Genomic DNA, 16,564 nt, shown 5'->3' with positions numbered 1-16,564 from the left:
GCATAAAATGTCAAGCTCGTCTGCTTCTCCCCGACACACATGGGCCAAGCTATCCCACTGAGTTGGGTGACTGTAACTAACCCGGAAAACACAGGTGGGTTTCTAACGTGGCCTTGTTTTAGTCATCAGTTCCACGCTGGGGTTTTTAAAAGTGTCCTGGTGGGCATGTCATTGCGGTTTTCATATTTTTCTTTCCCAACTATCCGAAGTCCACATTTTAATTTGTCTCTCTGGTTTATATATAAATCTCAAAGTGTTCTTTGGACACAGAAGTCTCACCCGGACATTATGAAATGTCTGAGACATGTATGAAATGTTCAGCAAAGGAGCTTTATTTTTCTCCATCTCAGAGGAGTCACCGTGTTTGTCTGTATCTGCAAAAACAACGAGGAGTCCTGTGGCTCCTTAAAGACTAACCAATGACTCCAATGCACCTGATGAAGTGGTTTTTACCCACGAAAGCTGATGCCCACATAAATCGGTGACTCTTTAAGGTGACACAGGACTCCTCGTTATTTTCCCTCGGTGAATTTGGAGAAGCACCAAAGGCTTTGCTACTGCAGAAAGCGCTCAACATTCCAGCTGCCCTCACAACCGGCTACAAGCCCCACACCACAGTTCCCTGCCATGATGGGAACCAACCGCAGCTGCCCCCCTCTTGGAACGTAAGAGGGCAGCCAGCGGAGACCACCGATCCTTCCATGCACTGCTCCACCTAGATCAAACATGCAGCCCGTAGAGACAGCTGCATCTGCTGTGCAGTGCTCCCGAGCCGAGTGGTCACACTTTGCAACATCCTCTGCTCGGATCAATATGGAACGTCACATTCCGGGATCTGTTTCCTGAGCAGGCTACTCCTAATTAATTATTTGTATGACAGTCGCCCCTAGAGGCTGAGAGCACAATGCCATTGTGTGAGGCACCATGTACATGCAGTAAGAGAGGCCCTGCCTTAGAGTGTACAAGCTAAATAGACAAGGTGCCGGTGTGGAAACCAGAGGCACAGAGAGGTGAAGTGTACACGAGGTCACAGATCTTAAGAGAACCCAAGTCTCTAGACTTCCAATGCCCTCCCCTCTAAGCCACCTTCTTATTCAAGGTGAGACCAACCATGAGATTATGGGCTGAACGCCTCAGGAGTTTACCCCTTTTCTCACCCTGTGTTCTAAGAGTCTGTCCTACTTAATCCAAACGTTGAACGTTCAAGTCCCTGGAGTGTTTCCACGGGCACAACAAGACAAAGCAGAGATGAACAAAACATTTCCAGCGAGAGACGAAGCTACTAGGAATCTGGGGCACTTTTCTGTCTTGTTACCGGCCTGCCGTCAGGGATGAGGCCCTCCACGGAGCTCCTGCGTTCCCCTGAACCCGAGGCTCTTTTCCAGCCCAAAATTCAAAGCGAGTCGTTGAAATGTTTAAACTTAACACATGGTTCTGAAGTTGGCGGTTGCCTGGGTGCAAGAGCAATGATCCATCTTCAGAAGCATCTGGGAGGGGAACTGAACAGAGACAATGAAATTAGAGGAGAGGGGGGGAAAAAACCTGCCTGACGTAAATAATGCTAAAAAATTCCATGCCGCTGTGTTTTCTTCCTCGCCAGCTTTGTTGAAGTTCAGGAGGAGATGGGGGGGGGGGGTTTCTAATCGCAGCAAATCAGAATGAATAACCATCTAAAAAATGAACCCAGCAATCCTGGAAATGCAGGGCTGGATGGGACCTGCAGAAGCCATGCAGCCCGGCCCCCTGTGCTCAATGCTTCATCCTCTGCAACCGGCTAGCAGCAAAGACTCCATTAGCAGGACAGCCCGGGTCCTCGCCTCTCCAGTGGCCGCTCCGTTCCACGCTGCTCCTGCGATCTTCCCTCCCGGTTTTCGCACCCACTCTATCGGAGACGGACAGGAGCCTTGACCAATAAGAGGCCGCAAAGCGTCAACACAGCGTTCGCTCGGGGCGGCTAGCCAATCCGCGTCGCTTGGGTCCTATATCCCGCCTTCCGAGGACAGGCTCCGCCAGCCGCTGCCTCGGCTCAGCGGCCATGTTGAGTGTGGCAGACGCGCTGCTCCGTGTGGGTCTGCCGTTCCGCCTGTTCCCATCGCCCTACTGCCGCGGCCGGCTCCTGGAATTGCCTTGTGAAGGCGTCGCGGTGGCGGCTGGGCCGGATTCGGCCTTTTAAAGCCCGTAGTGGGGGGGGAAAGCCGAGTGATTGTCCCACGAAGGGCTCCCGGCGCCATCTTGAGTGTGGCAGGTTCCTTCTCCTCCCCCCTTCCCTGCCCAGCCGCCTCCATTGGGCTCAATGGCAGAGCCCGGGGGCAGCTTGAAACTGGACTTTCTGCCGGTTCGGCTGCTCCCGGCCCCGCTGGGACGGAGTGACACGGGTACTAGCGCAGCTTCATGCGAGCCGGGGGGGTTGCAACATTTTGGGGGGGTTGCAAAAAAAATTGCAGGGGGGGGGGAAATGTGGCTTTAAAAAATTGCAAAAAAAAAAAAAATTCCTCCCTTCGGTCCAATCTGATTTATTGCATCGTCTGATATTAAGGAGGGGGGGGGGGGTTCTCGCTCTGCCCATCCCTTTGCAAAGTTGCGCAGGGGTCTCGCCAAAGGGGTCCCTTTGACTTTATTCTCCGCAGATTGACGCGTGTAAATTCCTCATGATCGGGGGGGGGGATCAATGTGGCGCTTGAAATGAGATGGGAACAGGTAATGCGGGAGCCTGAGAGCAAACGATCGCCCGGTGGAAAAGATGCTGGTTCCTCCCCCCCCCCCCTCGTGTCGCCCCCAAAAAGTGCGACATTAGGGGAAAATCGGAACTGGGGTTTGTTTAAAAACGGTAATTTCCTGTTTTTTTTAGGAAGGGGGGGTTGTTAATGGTGCGGCGGAATCGTCAAAGGTCCACTCCCCATTAAAGAAAGGGAGGGGGAGCAGGGAGGGATTGATTATTCGATTGTGGATTGGAACCCCGACCGCCTCTCGAGTTGGAAAGTCCCATCCCCGTTCGAGGGTTTTTTTTTTTTTTTTCATTGGGACGAACGCTGCGCTTGGGTTTTAATCCGCGAAAGGCGGAATAACCCTCCCGCCGCTTGCAGGGTGTAAAACGCGCAGCTGCTCTTTGCAGAGGAGGGGCGGGGAGGGGGGTGGGCTTCACGTAGCAGCGGATTTCTTAGGCATCAACTTTTTAACCCCCCCCCCCTTTACGGAGTGTGCGTCGCTGCTAATGGCAGCGGAGACATGCTCCAGCCGGCGGCAGGCAGAGACAAGGGCGGCGGGGGGGGGGGGTGGATCTCTCCTTTCTTCCCCCTCCAGCCTAGGCTCTGCGTTTTGCAGGCGTCTTGCGGAGCTGCTTCCCTGCGGAGGGAGGGGGGAGCAAGGATCCCAGCTGTGCTGTTGCCGCGCTTAGCGGCCTCTCGCCGCGCTCCGCACGCTGAGGCCGGGCGCAAACTCATTGCAGCCATGGCGAAGCTCTGCCGCTTTAAGCAGCCTTGCCCATTGTTTGCCCCCCGACCAATGGCCGGGCCCATCTTCCTTCAGCTTGGCCAATGGGGATTGCGCAGGGGAGTGAGCGCGCCGCCCACTAATCTATATTAAAGCTAGTGGCGCCGCGTGAGTTCTCCACTGGCTCTGGCCAAAGCCATCTTTGCATTGTTCCTGCCCTGCTCTGCTCCGCGGGCAGCCGGACCTGCACTTTGCTTATTTTTTATATCAGATCTATTTTATATACACATCTCCCCACGCGCCATGTCAGACGCCGCTGTGGATACCAGCTCCGAGATCTCCACCAAGGTGAGTTTCCAAGCCTGGCTCCCCTTCGCTCCCCCCCGCTCCTGTTTTCCGCTTTTTTTTTTTTTTTTACTTTGTGTCCTCCCAAGTACCATTTTTGTCTCGCGGGGGAACCTGCTGGTCCCCCCCCCTTTTTTTCTCTTTGTCCACGGGGATGGGGGGTTAAGTCTTAAATATTGCAAACCTCAAGTGGGGTTTTTTTTTGGAGGGGAGAGTTTTGTAAAGTCTTCCGCCGGAGGGTTTTTGCAGCGTGTGTCTTTCAAAGGGGCATTTAAAAAGCGCCCGTCTCGTATTGTGTTTCTGTTGCCTGTCTGGCGATCTCTCTCCATTCAAATCGCCTCGCAGCTTGACAGCCCCCAGGAAACTTGGCTCCCACTTTCATTCCCTTGCCCTAACGAGGGGGAAATAACCTGTCTGGAAAGTGGTGGAAGCGATCGGGCACTTTTTAAACCCCCCCCCCCCCTTGTTCACACGAGCCGGGCGAGACGCGGAGCGTGTGTTTGTGGGTTCGGCAGGGGCCAGGCATTTAAAAACAAAACCCATCACGAGAACAAACAACTCCATCCCTTTAATCGCCTGGAAATAACTTTACGACGTGGAGAGGTGCGAATCATCTGAAGCGCTTTCTTGGAGGGGGGCGAGACTTGACTTTGATGGGAAACGCTTGGATGTGACTGCCCCATGTTTGTGGTGATCTGCGCGGGTCCTTTGTTTCATGGTGCCAGGAAGCCAGCATGCCGCGCCGGCTCCTCGCGTGGCTTCCCCTGGCGGGGATCGGAGCCGGGGCTCCCTGCTCGGACTCCCCTCCCGCATACACCCACTCCAGCCCCGCCACTGTCGGTGTCAGAGCCTGGCTCCCCGGCCGAGGAAGGAGCGCCCCCCCCCCCTTTAGTAAGCGGGTTAAGATCCCCATTAGGCTGCCGCGCTTTTAACTCCAGTTAAAGACCGATTAACCTTGCGGGGCAAAAGGAGGGAGGCGAAGGGAGGGACCCCGCACTGTTTAATCAGAAGCTTAAATCTGCTGCACTTGGCCTCCCTTCCCTGGCGGGGGGGTCCGTTCGTGTTGGGATCCCCAGGGGAGCGCCGGCCGGCGAGCGGTAGCTGTCCCCTCAGGACACCGTGGATCGAGCGAGGAGTGTCCGGGAGAGCACGCGTGCGAGTGGGTGGGAGTCTCGGAGGGGGGGGGGGGTAAACTTCAAGCCACAGCTGGGGGGGGTGAGGCTCCAGCCCCGACGGAGACGGGCTTGGATACAGCGTAGCGAGCGGTGGATACAATGTAGCGAAGGGCACCCACCCCACGCGGCACCAGTCCCGCGTCCCCTGGGGGCTCGCAGGTGATCCGTGCAGGTGGGGAGGGGGGGTCCCCAGTCCCAGCGGGAGGCGAGGGGGGGCTTTTCTCGGGCCCCCCCCGGCAGGGAAGGGGGGGTCAGGGAAGGACGCCGGTCTCCTCTGGGCATTTGTTTGGGTTTCCAGGTGTTCCGCCCTATGCCAACCGGGGTGGGGAAAAGGTCAGCGCCCCCACTCCCCCCGGCAGGCGCTGCAGCAGGGTAGGGGCTGCGGGGCGAGGCGCGCAGCCGCCACCGGAGTCAGCAGCCCCTGGCCAATTTCGTTTTCACTTCTGTTTTCCCGCTTCTGGGACAGCAGCGTCCCTGCCCCCCCCTTCCTCCCCCCCCCCCCCGAATCTGCGCGGCTCTCCCCCCGCCCCCGCCTTTTGTGCTGAACTTTGGCTCGCTCGGGTCCCAGCTGCGGGGCAGGGGGTCGCCCCGGCTGACGTCCTGGGGGGGGGGGGGAGGTTCTTCCCTCACTCGCCGCCCCCTAGGTGACTAGCGGTAGCCCTCGCCCGCATGTTAATTGTTAAATGCCTGGCCCTCCCCGCCCTCCTCCCGCGGCAGGCTCCAGCCCCCCTCCGAAGCGCCTTTCGGGGGGGGGGGTGAGAATCTCATTAACCTTCCCCTGCCCTTTGGGGGCGGGGGAATTTCCCGCTGTCCCCCCCCGGGACTGATTTAGCAGCCCCATGCGCTTCCCTGCGGAACGGCCCTGCTGCTGGGGGGCACCCCCGCTCCGCGAGCAGCCGGGGGGGGGGTTCGGGCGATGCACCCCCAAACTTTGCGGGGGCTTGGGGACGGGCCGGCGGCGCTTTGCAGGGGGGGGAGTTGAGCCCCCGCGTTGTGTCGCTGGGGGCCTGGCAAGGAGGCCGCCCCTAATTGGGGGGGGTCGGGCGGGAGCAGACTAAGGGCGCGGGTCCCGCCCGCCCGCCCCACTGAAATAAACAAGACACTGAAGATTTATTCCGCCGGGTGGGGGGAGGGGTCCCAGAGCTGCCGCCTCGGCTCCCGGGCGGCGGCTCCTCCTGCGCCGCTCGGCGCCGCCCCCCCCCCACCCCCAGCTCCGCAACCCAGCTCGCTCATCCCCGCGTGCGGCCGCCTCGGCGCGCTCCGCCCGCGCGGGGCCCCATGGGACTTGGAGTTCTCTCCCCGCGGGCAGCCGCGCTCCGCAGGGCCCCGCCAAGACTACAGTTCCCGGCAAGCCGCGAGGGGCGGGGCCTGCGCGCCGGCGCTCGGCCAATCAGAGGGCGCGGAGAGTGGCGCGCGGTTTGAAATGCGGGAGGGCGCGTGGCGCTGGGAAGCCCGCGCCCCCTGCTGGCGGGAGGGTCGCTGCAGCTCACAGCCCAGCCCTTTGAAGCTAAGGAAAGCCCTTTCTTGTGACGAGGCACCCTGGGGGTGGTGGGCTTGGGGGTGGCTGCAGACGGGTAATCAATCAATACAGGCAATAAATGCAAAGCTGCCGACCCCTTTGAAATCCTTGGAGCATTGCACTTTCCTTTGCAAGCTTCTGGTTTTATTGAAAACAGTCCCTTAAAATCGCTGGCACCTTGGTGTCCATGCAAACTGCCCCCTCCGCCCCCCAGTAACTGAACGGTGCAGCTAGAACTAAGGGGGCAGGCGAGTCTCTTGCTGCAGGGCAATAAATCACATGAGCAAATATCCCGGAAGCACCTGGGGCTGGACCAAGATTTCCAGTTGATTGGCCATAGTTTTAGGCCACTTTCAAATGATCAGTCCTGATGGTTTTATTTGATCTGTCTGTACTGGGGCTTAAGCTATGATCTGGCTTATGAACGTGGTTGGTTTTGATGGCTTCTAGTGACCATTACTACTATACGCGGAATTTTCAAATTCACATTCAGGGAGTAGGGGAGTATGGAAGGCAAGACTTCCTTCTGATTAAACATCCCTGCTGTTTTATGGACAGTCTTGCCACACCTATAATTAGAGGCTCCATCAAAGCATTAAAGCTAAAATATTACTCCTACATTGACTTTAAAATCTGATGTACAGATTTGTCTATTTGTATTGGATTCATTCTTAGGAATGAAAAAAGCTGAGTACCATCACTATGCAAATAAGCATGGCCTGGTAACTCAATTATAATTGAACTGAAAGCATCTTAAATGGAACACTGATGGCTGGTGCCTGCAGATTTGTTAAACTAAAATGAGTAATAAGAACATTACTGCTCTGCCTTAGCCATAAGAACCACTTGGTATTTTACGCATAACGTCTTAAAAAGGATTATGAACATAGAACTGGTGACTTGGAAACTTTGACTATTTCATTTCTTCTGTGTTGGGGTATTTTTAGAATTGCTTGTAGGTTAGTTTAAAATTGCATACAGGCTCTTAAGTAATTTTGGCATGGCCACAAAAAAGTCAGGTTAAATGCTAGCATCTCACTCATCCAGTCATGGCCAATAGGAATTAGAGAGAGTGTAAAAACCGTGATGGAGTTGATCAATTCAGAGAAACGGCAGTTTGCATGGGATTCAAATATTCGAGGAAAGAGGAAGTGGAGCGACACTTCTATGAGCTGCGAGCAGAATAGTTACTTGACTAAGTGATGTCTGATCAACAGGTGTACAAAACACCAATGTTTAGCATTGTGAAAAGGTCTTAATACAGGGCTATACTGTATGCCTTGGTATAATACAGTCAGACTTTATTAATCTATGCTTGGTTTATCCAGATGCCTGGGCATCTAAAAGGCTTAACTAGTCCACTGCTCTAATATGCCTGCGCTGTGACCGAATAATCCAGAGGTTATTTTAATCCAAATAAAAAGAGAGAGGTGGCCATATTAATCAGGGCCAGCCGTGCTGTGGCATTGAGGTTGACATGAGGAAGTGGCACTAGCTCTGAGAGTGAAAGTGATATGCATCCAACTAAGCTGAGGGGCTTGTAGAGAGGCTGCCAGAAAAAAAAAAACCCAACCCAGCCAAGTTTGCGCAGAATAGGAAGCTGCCAAAAAGTTTTGAACACCTCATGGTCTTTGTTCAAGGGAGACTGCGCGGCTGCCCTGCTGCAGCCCTGGTGAAAGGCCTCTTAACTCCTTGGTAGGGGTAATAACTTCTCTCGGGGCAAGCAGGATCTAGCTGTGGCTGAGACAGTAACATAAGGGAAGGATGATGCAGGCTCGGTTGCCAGTGTTCTTTGTAGCCAGGTGCGGGAACAGAAAGTTGGGTCTTTCCACTTGTTTGCCTAGTGGCTTGGCATGACATCTTAACAGTGATCCATAGCAAAAACTGGCGGGCTCTTGCTCGCTCCCGCCTGTGCTTGCGGTTCGGGTTTGAACCGATCTAGCAGCGTTAAAGCGAACGGCGCCATGTTCCTTGGAGGAATGTGGTGAAAATAGCCCTTTCCCGGCTATTCAGCTGAGAGGCTTGAGATTTATTCTGGAGTTTCCACTTTGTGGCTACAAGTAAGACCAGGCAGGTTGCGAGAGAGACCAGTCTCGGCTAATAACACTTAGGGCTCCATTCTCTACCCTGCCTGGTTGTCAGGGCAGCAAGTGGCCATGTGAATCCGCAGACCCTGGATGACTGATTCTGTAATTTGGCTATCGGTGGCAATGCAGTCGTTTCTCCTGAACACGATAAGGTGGGAAACAAGCAGAGCTTTTGCTGCTAAGCACATGCAGGAGACCATCTCGTTAAGTTTAGATGTTGCTGGGCGTTCCTAAGTGAAATGTAGCCATCTCCTTTTAATATCAGGTACTTTTCCTTAATAAAGTGTATTAGTACAGACTTAAAATCTCTCTTCCTCCCCCATTTCAGCCCCTGCAATGGCCAGAGCAAATTGCTTGTGCAATGGGTGTGAAGGGTAACTACCTCCAAGCCTTCTCCTCCCCTCTCCCTTCTATAACTTTCCTACCATGCGGCTCGTAGGCTGAAATCCTGGTGACTCATTGGCTATTTCTGTTCCTTAAAGGATCTAAAAGAGAAGAAGGAAGTTGTTGAAGAGACAGAAAATGGCAGAGATGCACCAGCCAATGGCAATGCTGTAAGTATTGCTAGACCAGCCTTGGGTGATGGGGTCTTTTGCTTTCCGATCTCCTGGGAACTCATTTGTTGGCCTGCTCAGAGCGGGAGAAATCTTCCATGCACCAGCACCTTGCAGTGTAACCCTGTTGTGAAAGAAACATGCTGGTACAGTTTCAGAGTCAGTGAAAGCTGCTAGCCTGCGGGCGATTTCCAGGTGTATGGGAGGGGAGGAGAGGAGAGGTGTGGCTGATTCTTACAGCCATCTGAGAACGCATTGTCTTCCAAAACAACAAGGAGACCTGTAGCACCTTAGAGACTAACATATTCATCAGGCATACGTTTTCGTGGGTAAAACCTATTTCCTCAGATGAATTAGATCTCTTAGTCTCTTAAGGCACCACAGGACTTGTATGAGCAGATACAGACTCACATGGCTCCCCCCGAGATATTGTCTCTGGTGCCGATTCCTTCTAGAAGCTATCCTTCGGTTTGAAAATGTGGCAAGCAGATGGATGGGAAAAGCCTTTGAACACAAGCAAATCTGGGGTTGGCTTGTTTTTTGTTTTTCTAAAAACTGCCAGAGGGAAACTGACAATGCTGTCTTTTAATCTGACGCGTTGTCACAATAGACTTTAGATTCCTGTCGGCGGCTCAAGAGGCAGCCGCTGCATTACCATACCATGTCAGCGCTTCATCTGTACTTCCACGTGAAGTGTAGACAGAAGGGGGCATGTCCTTGAAGGGAAAACACACGTGGCTTGTAGGTCAGCCCGTGGGCACCTGTTAGGAAAGATGGGGGAGGGTGGGGAAGCAGGGAGACAGGCAGGGGTCTGTCTCCTTAGCTGTGCTTCCTGGATGGCTTCCTAAATCCCTCCGTCTCAGGCTGCATCTGTGTATGGGGGGGGGGGGGGGGGGGAAGAGGGTCTGGGATGGGGGAAGCGAGCGATTTCCCTCCCTGCATTTTTTTTTTAAGTGAGTGTCTTGTCTTGCCAAGGAGAACGAGGAAAACGGAGAGCAAGAGGCTGACAACGAAGTAGACGAAGAGGAAGAAGAAGGCGCTGAAGAAGAGGATGAGGAGGAAGAGGGTGATGGTAATTTTTCACCCTGCCTTCCCACCTTAGAGTAGCCAAATCCGGCCCGTAAGGGCGACCCTTTAAGAGCAAGATGCTTGAGTTACTTCACGTGGGTAGCAAGTGCCAGGAGCTGCATCGCCCCCTTGTGGCGGCGCTGGGCTAGTGCTCTCCTTGCTGTAACTGGTGGGCTTGCTGGGCTTGCTTTCTCCCTCCCCTGCCTCCGATCTGCCAGCTGGGGTTGAGATGTGTTGCCAGTGAAATCAAATCCCTGAGTTGGTTCTGACCGAGTGAGGACCGATCTCGGCCCGTTCCAGCCGTGCTGGCTAGTGCGAAGGCCCTCGGTGTGCACGATCGCTCCTCGCACGTCGCTGGGAAAAGGTGGCGCGGCGCAGGGACCCGCGGAATGGCTCGTTCGCCAGCCTGCTTGGGCTGCGCGTGGCAGGCGGAGCCACAGCCTGACTTAGGGGGAGCCAGCAGGCCAGGGTGTGAACAATCACGCTCGCGTCCCAGGCGAACGATTCGGGCTGAACAATTGGTTCCACCCAAGCCGATCCGTGACCCTCTCGTGCTCCACTGCAGAGCATTTTAGTTGCGGCTAGAACAGACGCAAGCGGCTCGCTTCAGCTTGCCCAGAATGTCTCCTCCTGCAGCTCCCTCTGCCCCATGCTTCCTAGAGCAACCCAGCCTGCAAGCAGGCCTCAGCAACCCGCCAGTCACTTCCCTGCCTGCTTCCCTTTCCAGCCCCCCCCCCCGCTACGTGCCCGAGACCCACTTGGCTGAATAACACGCTCTATTTTTATACCCCATTAAGGCTGGGGGGGGGAGGTTGTTCGCCATTATTAGCCAGCTGCCCCTCCTGGAGCTCAACCTGCAGCTTGATTAGCTTTTACTGGCTAATCCCCTTGCAATCTTGGGCAGCGGCGCTGGCTGGCGCTGGGCTCCGAGGCTGGGAACTGAAGCCCTTTACGCAAACCCCTGTTTGAACCAAGTCCGGGCCCTGCCTGGCAGCAGCCCTGGGGGGATGCAAGGGAAACGGTGCTCTCTGTTTAGGAACTGGTTCCTGAACAGCTCACTGGCGATAAACCGGTAGCCCCAGCCTTGAGGGATGGGGGGGTTTAACCCTTGGCATTAAATTTCACCCCAGCCTCGTGGGAGCCTGGGCCATCTGCCTTTTCCGAGGCAGCTGCGAAGGGCTGCCTGCTACGTCTGGGTGGTTTGCATCACTGGGCTTTGTGGTGGGCGTGGGGCATTGCTTCAGTCTCGTGCTGGGGAGCGTGATATCTGGATAGGTGGGAGTGGCCAATGCAGCCCCCTCCATTGTCACCCCCTCCACCGTTCCCCCCCACCCCCGAAAACATGGATACAGCTCAGAGCCCTGAGCCATCTGCACCCCTGGTCGGTGCTCTCCTGGGTTCCAGGAGGGCTAACTCCTGTCTTTCCAGCCCAGCCCCAGTAATCGCTGCCTGGAGGCAGTACCTGCGGGGCTGAGCCAAGTGACCTGGACATTGTCGGAGTGAGAAGCCAGTCTTGGAACTAAACTTCAGTTCCGTCATCGAATCTGTTTGCAAAGAGCCCCTCCCCGCCTCCCATTATGTGCTTTGCTTAAAGCAGCTCAGGCAACTAAAAATGCCACACACACACACACACCGGTCAGCTTGACTTTGGTCACATGATCATCCCAAGTCACCTGGTGCGTGATGCTCCATCCCTCACTGCTAATCTGGCAGCTCCAGGGGCGATGCCGGGTCTGCGTGCACGCTGGCAGGGGGCCGGCGGACGCGCCAGCCGGATGACCCTAATCCCCAGCTGTCTATACGTGCGGCTCGTGGTGACATTTAAAGCCAGCTTACTGGCCTGGCCGCTGTAAGTTTAGCCGGGCCTCCCGTTATGCAAAGGACTTAGGTTGGTATGGACCCCAGTTCCACTCCCCTCCCGCTGCAGGCCACGTTGTTCTGATCCACTGGCCTATTTGAGCTCAAAGTGGGTCAGATCTGACTCTTTCCCCCTTTCTTGCTCTCTGCCTGGCTGGGAGGCTGCCGCCGGCCCAGCCCATCCGCGGAATTGGTTGGTAGAACTGCGGACCAATTCCATGGTCATTAGCATGTGTTCTGACTCAGAACTAATGCGTCCTGGCTCTCGTCACTCATTAAGGATGGACTAATAGCTGCAAAGGGAAGCAGAAGTAATGGGGAGCACTGAGGGCTGCCGCTAGGAAAGCCTTTCCATTTGTCAGCAAAGCTGGGGCTCGGGGCCCTATTTATAACGCCCTGCCAGTCCGAGGCTGGCTGCTTCCTACCCGCCAGTGTCGGCACCGGTGGTGCTGGGGGTGGCTCTCCATGCGTCAGTTTTGCAGCTGTCCAGGGCTCTGCCTATTTACCAACATGGAGTAGCCAAGCTTGGGGCACACTCATGCCTTCCCCCGCCCTCACCCAGGAGCCTGCCTCCAAATGCAGAGGGGACCCTCTTAGCGCTTGGCCCCTCTGTTTTCCACCAGTGTGCGGAATACATTTTGTTCTGTGCACCCAGGCATGTGCCAATGTGCACCACCAATGAAAACACCAACCTGGCTGTGGGCACTCTGCTAATCAGCTGGGCGGCATTGGAATTTCTGTTGGGCAGCTGCCCAAGTGCCTGGCTGCCAGGGAGCACTGGTGCCTGCCTTGGCAATGGGGCAGGAGGGCTGTACTGGCTCTCTGGAAGTGGCGGGGGGGGGGAGGAAGACACAGCCTGACGCTGGGGAACGTGCGTGAAGAGCTGTCGCTGCCCTTGAATGTACGAGGAGCAGAAGGACAAGCCCGGAGCTTGTCCCCGTAAGGGTCAGGTTCCCGCTGCAGCAGTTCTATGCCAAGTCTGGCACTTTTCCTCGGCCCCGCCCCCCTCCCCCGTGTCCTTGCAATGTCAGGCTGGGCTCACGTGCCATGCTTTTCCTGCCCTTCCCCCGGCCAGGTGAGGAAGAGGACGGCGATGAAGATGAGGAAGGTGACGCACCCACAGGCAAACGAGCAGCTGAGGATGATGAGGTAGGTGGGGGCGAACCCCAGAGAACAGACCCCCCTTTGCCCGGACGGGTGGCTGAAGATTTGGGAAGCCTCTGTCTCGTTGCAGGGGCCACAGCGACACTGGGGCTCTTTGGACCACTCTCCCATCCTGTCCTGGTTCTGTTTTTCCCCCTAGCCTTGTGCGGGGCTCTGTGCCTCTTTGGGGCCAGCCCTCCAGGACCCAACCCAGTTCTGTTCATACCTGTGGCCCAGTTAGCAGCAGGCACGGCCACAGGGAGAACAGCCAGAAGTAACTGTCCAGCCTTCAGCTCAATGGGAGCTATCCCAGCTGGCTACTCAGATGGCTTGCGGGGGGAAGGGGATTACCAGCAAGGGTGCTGGGTGCTATGGGAGACCCTGGAGTGGATTCCGGGGCAGGCTGGGGCCCCCCAGGCAGCCAGCTCCCAGGACTGTCCTTAATTTGTCAAGTCCTGACGAGCGTGGGAGCCATAGCGCTCTGCGAGAGAGCAGCGCCCCTCCCCTCCCGGCACACGCCTTGCTCTGCGCGCAGCCGAGCTGCAGGCATCGGGGGAGGGGGTGGGGGGGCACTTCTCTGAACTCCATGTGGCTTTCCACGCTGCACGTGGTCCCCGCGCGCGTGGCTCCCGGTGACAGCTCTGACTGCTCAGAGCCAACTTGGTTTCCAGCCAAACACCAAAAGGAAGGAAGCGCTGAGGCGCTGTGTGTGTGAGAATAGGTGCTTCCTGGCACGGGGCGTGGGCCATTTTGCTTGGTATCCACGGGAATGTCTGCACTGCACATCCGACCTGGGCTCTGATTCAGAAACGTACCCACGCCCCTCTTCTGTGACACACGAGTCACTTGGACTCAGCAGGCTTCCAGGACCTTGAGCCGAGCGCTGTCACTTTGCAGTGTGGGCACCGCTCAAGCTAGGTGGACACGTTGCTGCCGTGAGACCTGGGCCCACGTGCAGCAGGCAGGCTTGTGTTTCTCAGGCTATGTCTTGACTACGGAGCATCCCGGAAAAACTCAGCCGCGTCAAAGGAACACAGCTGCTCGGCCGATGTTTTTTGCGGAAAAGCAGACGCTCTTTCGGAAGCTCTGTCTTCCTCGTGCCATGGGGAAGAAGGGCTCTTCCGAAAGGAGCTTTTTCCCAACTTTGGCCCAGTGTAGCTGGGCCAAATTTTGGAAAAGCCTCTTCCCACAAAACTCTCAGGAAAAGGCCCAGCGGTAGGCTGTTAACTCCTCATCACTCCTGAACCCCTGCCACTGTCCCCAAATGCCAAAACCCTTATTGCTGGCCCAGGCACGCAGCTGCACAGGACTCTGCAGGGGAGTGTAACAGGATCCTGGTTCTTCAGAGCCTCTGCACTTCCCCTTTGCCATGCTGGAGGCCCCAGCCCCCTAACACCTCTCTCCCCTCCCCCCCCAGGATGAGGATGTCGACCCCAAGAAGCAGAAAACCGACGAAGATGACTAGGCAGCGCAGAATTTTTTTTTTTTTTTTTAAATAAGGAGAAAAAACAAACAAAAGGCCAGCGCGACTTGTTCACCTTCAACGTCCCGTCGCAACCCCCCGCCGTGGTCACCCTCCCCAAGTAGAGCAAACCTGCCCGCGATGCCGACGCCACTCGGAACGAACGCCCGAAAAGATCCCCCCTCCCCATCAACGGGGCGAGAACCCCCCTCCCCCAGCACCAAAACTTCAAGGCCCTGCTTTCTTTCTTAAAAGTACTTTAAAGGAGAATTTGTTTGTATTTTTTATTTACATTTTATATTTTTGTACATATTGTTAGGAGGTCAGCCATTTTTAAGTGATCTCGGATTGACCAAATGGGGGGCTTTGAAGTGTATCTCTCTCGTAACCCATCTCTGACTTTACTTGTGGTGTGACCGCGTTCCCACAAACCATTCTCCCCAAGGAGAAAAAACGACCTTGTATAAAAACGAAAAGGCAAAAAAAAAAATTTACAATCTTATTCCGAGCATTCCAGTAACTTTTTTTGTGTATGTACTTTAGCTGTACTATAAAGTAGTGGGTTTGTATGAGATGGCAAGGCCAAAGATAAAAGGGTTTTTTTTTTCTGTCTATGAAGTTGCTGTTTATTTTTATTTTATTTTTTTTTGGCCTGTTTGATGTATGTGTGAAACAATGTTGTCCAACAATAAACCGGAATTTTATTTTGCTGAGTTCTAACGAAGCTGGCTCCCAACCGCTGGTTTGTTTTTTGTGTTTTGTGTTTTTTGTTTTTGTTTTTTAAATTTGATTTGATTTGTCTGATCCTGAGTTGGGCGGGTGAGGAAAGTGGGTGCTGATACGTTGGCTGGTACAGCCCTTCTCTGTATTCAGTAGGTTTCATAGATTCCAGGACCAACTTTAGAAGCCCTGCAGGCCACAGTGATGCTCACAGCACGTGCAGAGGGCTGCAACTTAAGTGTGGCTGCCTATGCATGCAAATATATGCGAATAGGTTCTTTCACACTGATGAGCATGAATACAACGATTGAGGCAAGACTATACAACCCACAAGCCCCATTTACGTCAGTTCTGATATTAATAAAATGCAATATTTGCCCAATTTCCATCCATGTGACAGCACTTTTAATGAGCAATGGCAGTCCGGGAATTTAACTACTAAAAGGCATATCAACAGAAGACCGTTATATGAACAACGTTTTTGTTTTGGTTCCTACACATGAGCTGTGTGTTGAGCCCCATGTAAATCCAAACTGCACAGTAGGCTGCAAACAGGCTGTGAGCCGAGTAGCCCTGGTCTAGTCCAAGCGGAGGACCACCGGCTGTAGAACTTCCCCCAAATTCCTAGAGCAGATCTTTCTGAGTGACTTGGCGAGAGCAGAGAGGGGTTTAAATGAACCCAGCCAATCTTCAATTTAAAAAGATCAGTGATGGAGACTCCCATGACCCTTGGTAAATTGTTCCAGTGGCTAATTGCCCCCCTGTCCAATGTCCATGCCTCATTTCCCACCTGAATTTGTCCAGCTTTGGCCTCCAGCCATTGGTTCATAGCGGAGACCTTTCCTGGCTATACAGCAGAACCCATTATGAAATATTTGTCCCCGGGGTGGGTACTGCCAGGTGGATCAAGTCACCCCTTGAAGGACTTTATAAGAACCTTTTGCTGAGGAACCCAGCACTTGCCCACTCCCTTGGAGGAACCGTGGCCCAGCGCTGGAGGGGAAGTGCCATCTTGACAGAGAAAGATGATTGCAGAGAGACCTTTCTGCGGGGTTCGGCCTGACCCCTCAAAGCAATTGACCTCAGGAGAATTCAGTACCAAGGTACCTCTGAGGGTCTGCTCCTCCATTCCCCCAAAGGCTGAGCTAGTGTAGGCACTGCCCGGGCCGTGGCCTTTCAACCCACCTGCTTATGCATCCTCCAGC

The 16,564-nt window shown here is 54.8% G+C and overlaps 1 protein-coding gene across 4 annotated transcripts; it reads left to right on the top strand.

Moving 5' to 3' along the window:
• Positions 1-3,590: 3,590 nt before the first annotated feature.
• PTMA (prothymosin alpha) lies at positions 3,591-14,667 on the top strand. 4 transcript variants are annotated; one of them, XM_006112368.4, is made up of 5 exons: positions 3,591-3,777; positions 9,038-9,109; positions 10,085-10,175; positions 13,110-13,183; positions 14,595-14,667. In XM_006112368.4, the coding sequence occupies exons 1-5, from the start codon at positions 3,733-3,735 to the stop codon at positions 14,640-14,642; spliced, it is 330 nt and encodes a 109-aa protein (XP_006112430.1). In that variant the 5' UTR covers positions 3,591-3,732; the 3' UTR covers positions 14,643-14,667. The 4 variants fall into 4 exon arrangements, with proteins under 4 accessions (XP_006112430.1, XP_006112431.1, XP_006112429.1 ...); XM_006112369.4 differs by having other exon boundaries at positions 3,592-3,777; positions 10,088-10,175; XM_006112367.3 differs by having other exon boundaries at positions 3,592-3,777; positions 10,088-10,181.
• The last annotated feature ends 1,897 nt before the right edge of the window (positions 14,668-16,564 follow it).

Source organism: Pelodiscus sinensis, chromosome 10 (genome assembly GCF_049634645.1).
Source record: "Pelodiscus sinensis isolate JC-2024 chromosome 10, ASM4963464v1, whole genome shotgun sequence".
Classification (NCBI taxonomy): domain Eukaryota; kingdom Metazoa; phylum Chordata; order Testudines; family Trionychidae; genus Pelodiscus; species Pelodiscus sinensis.
This window is presented reverse-complemented; position numbering and strand designations above follow the sequence as displayed.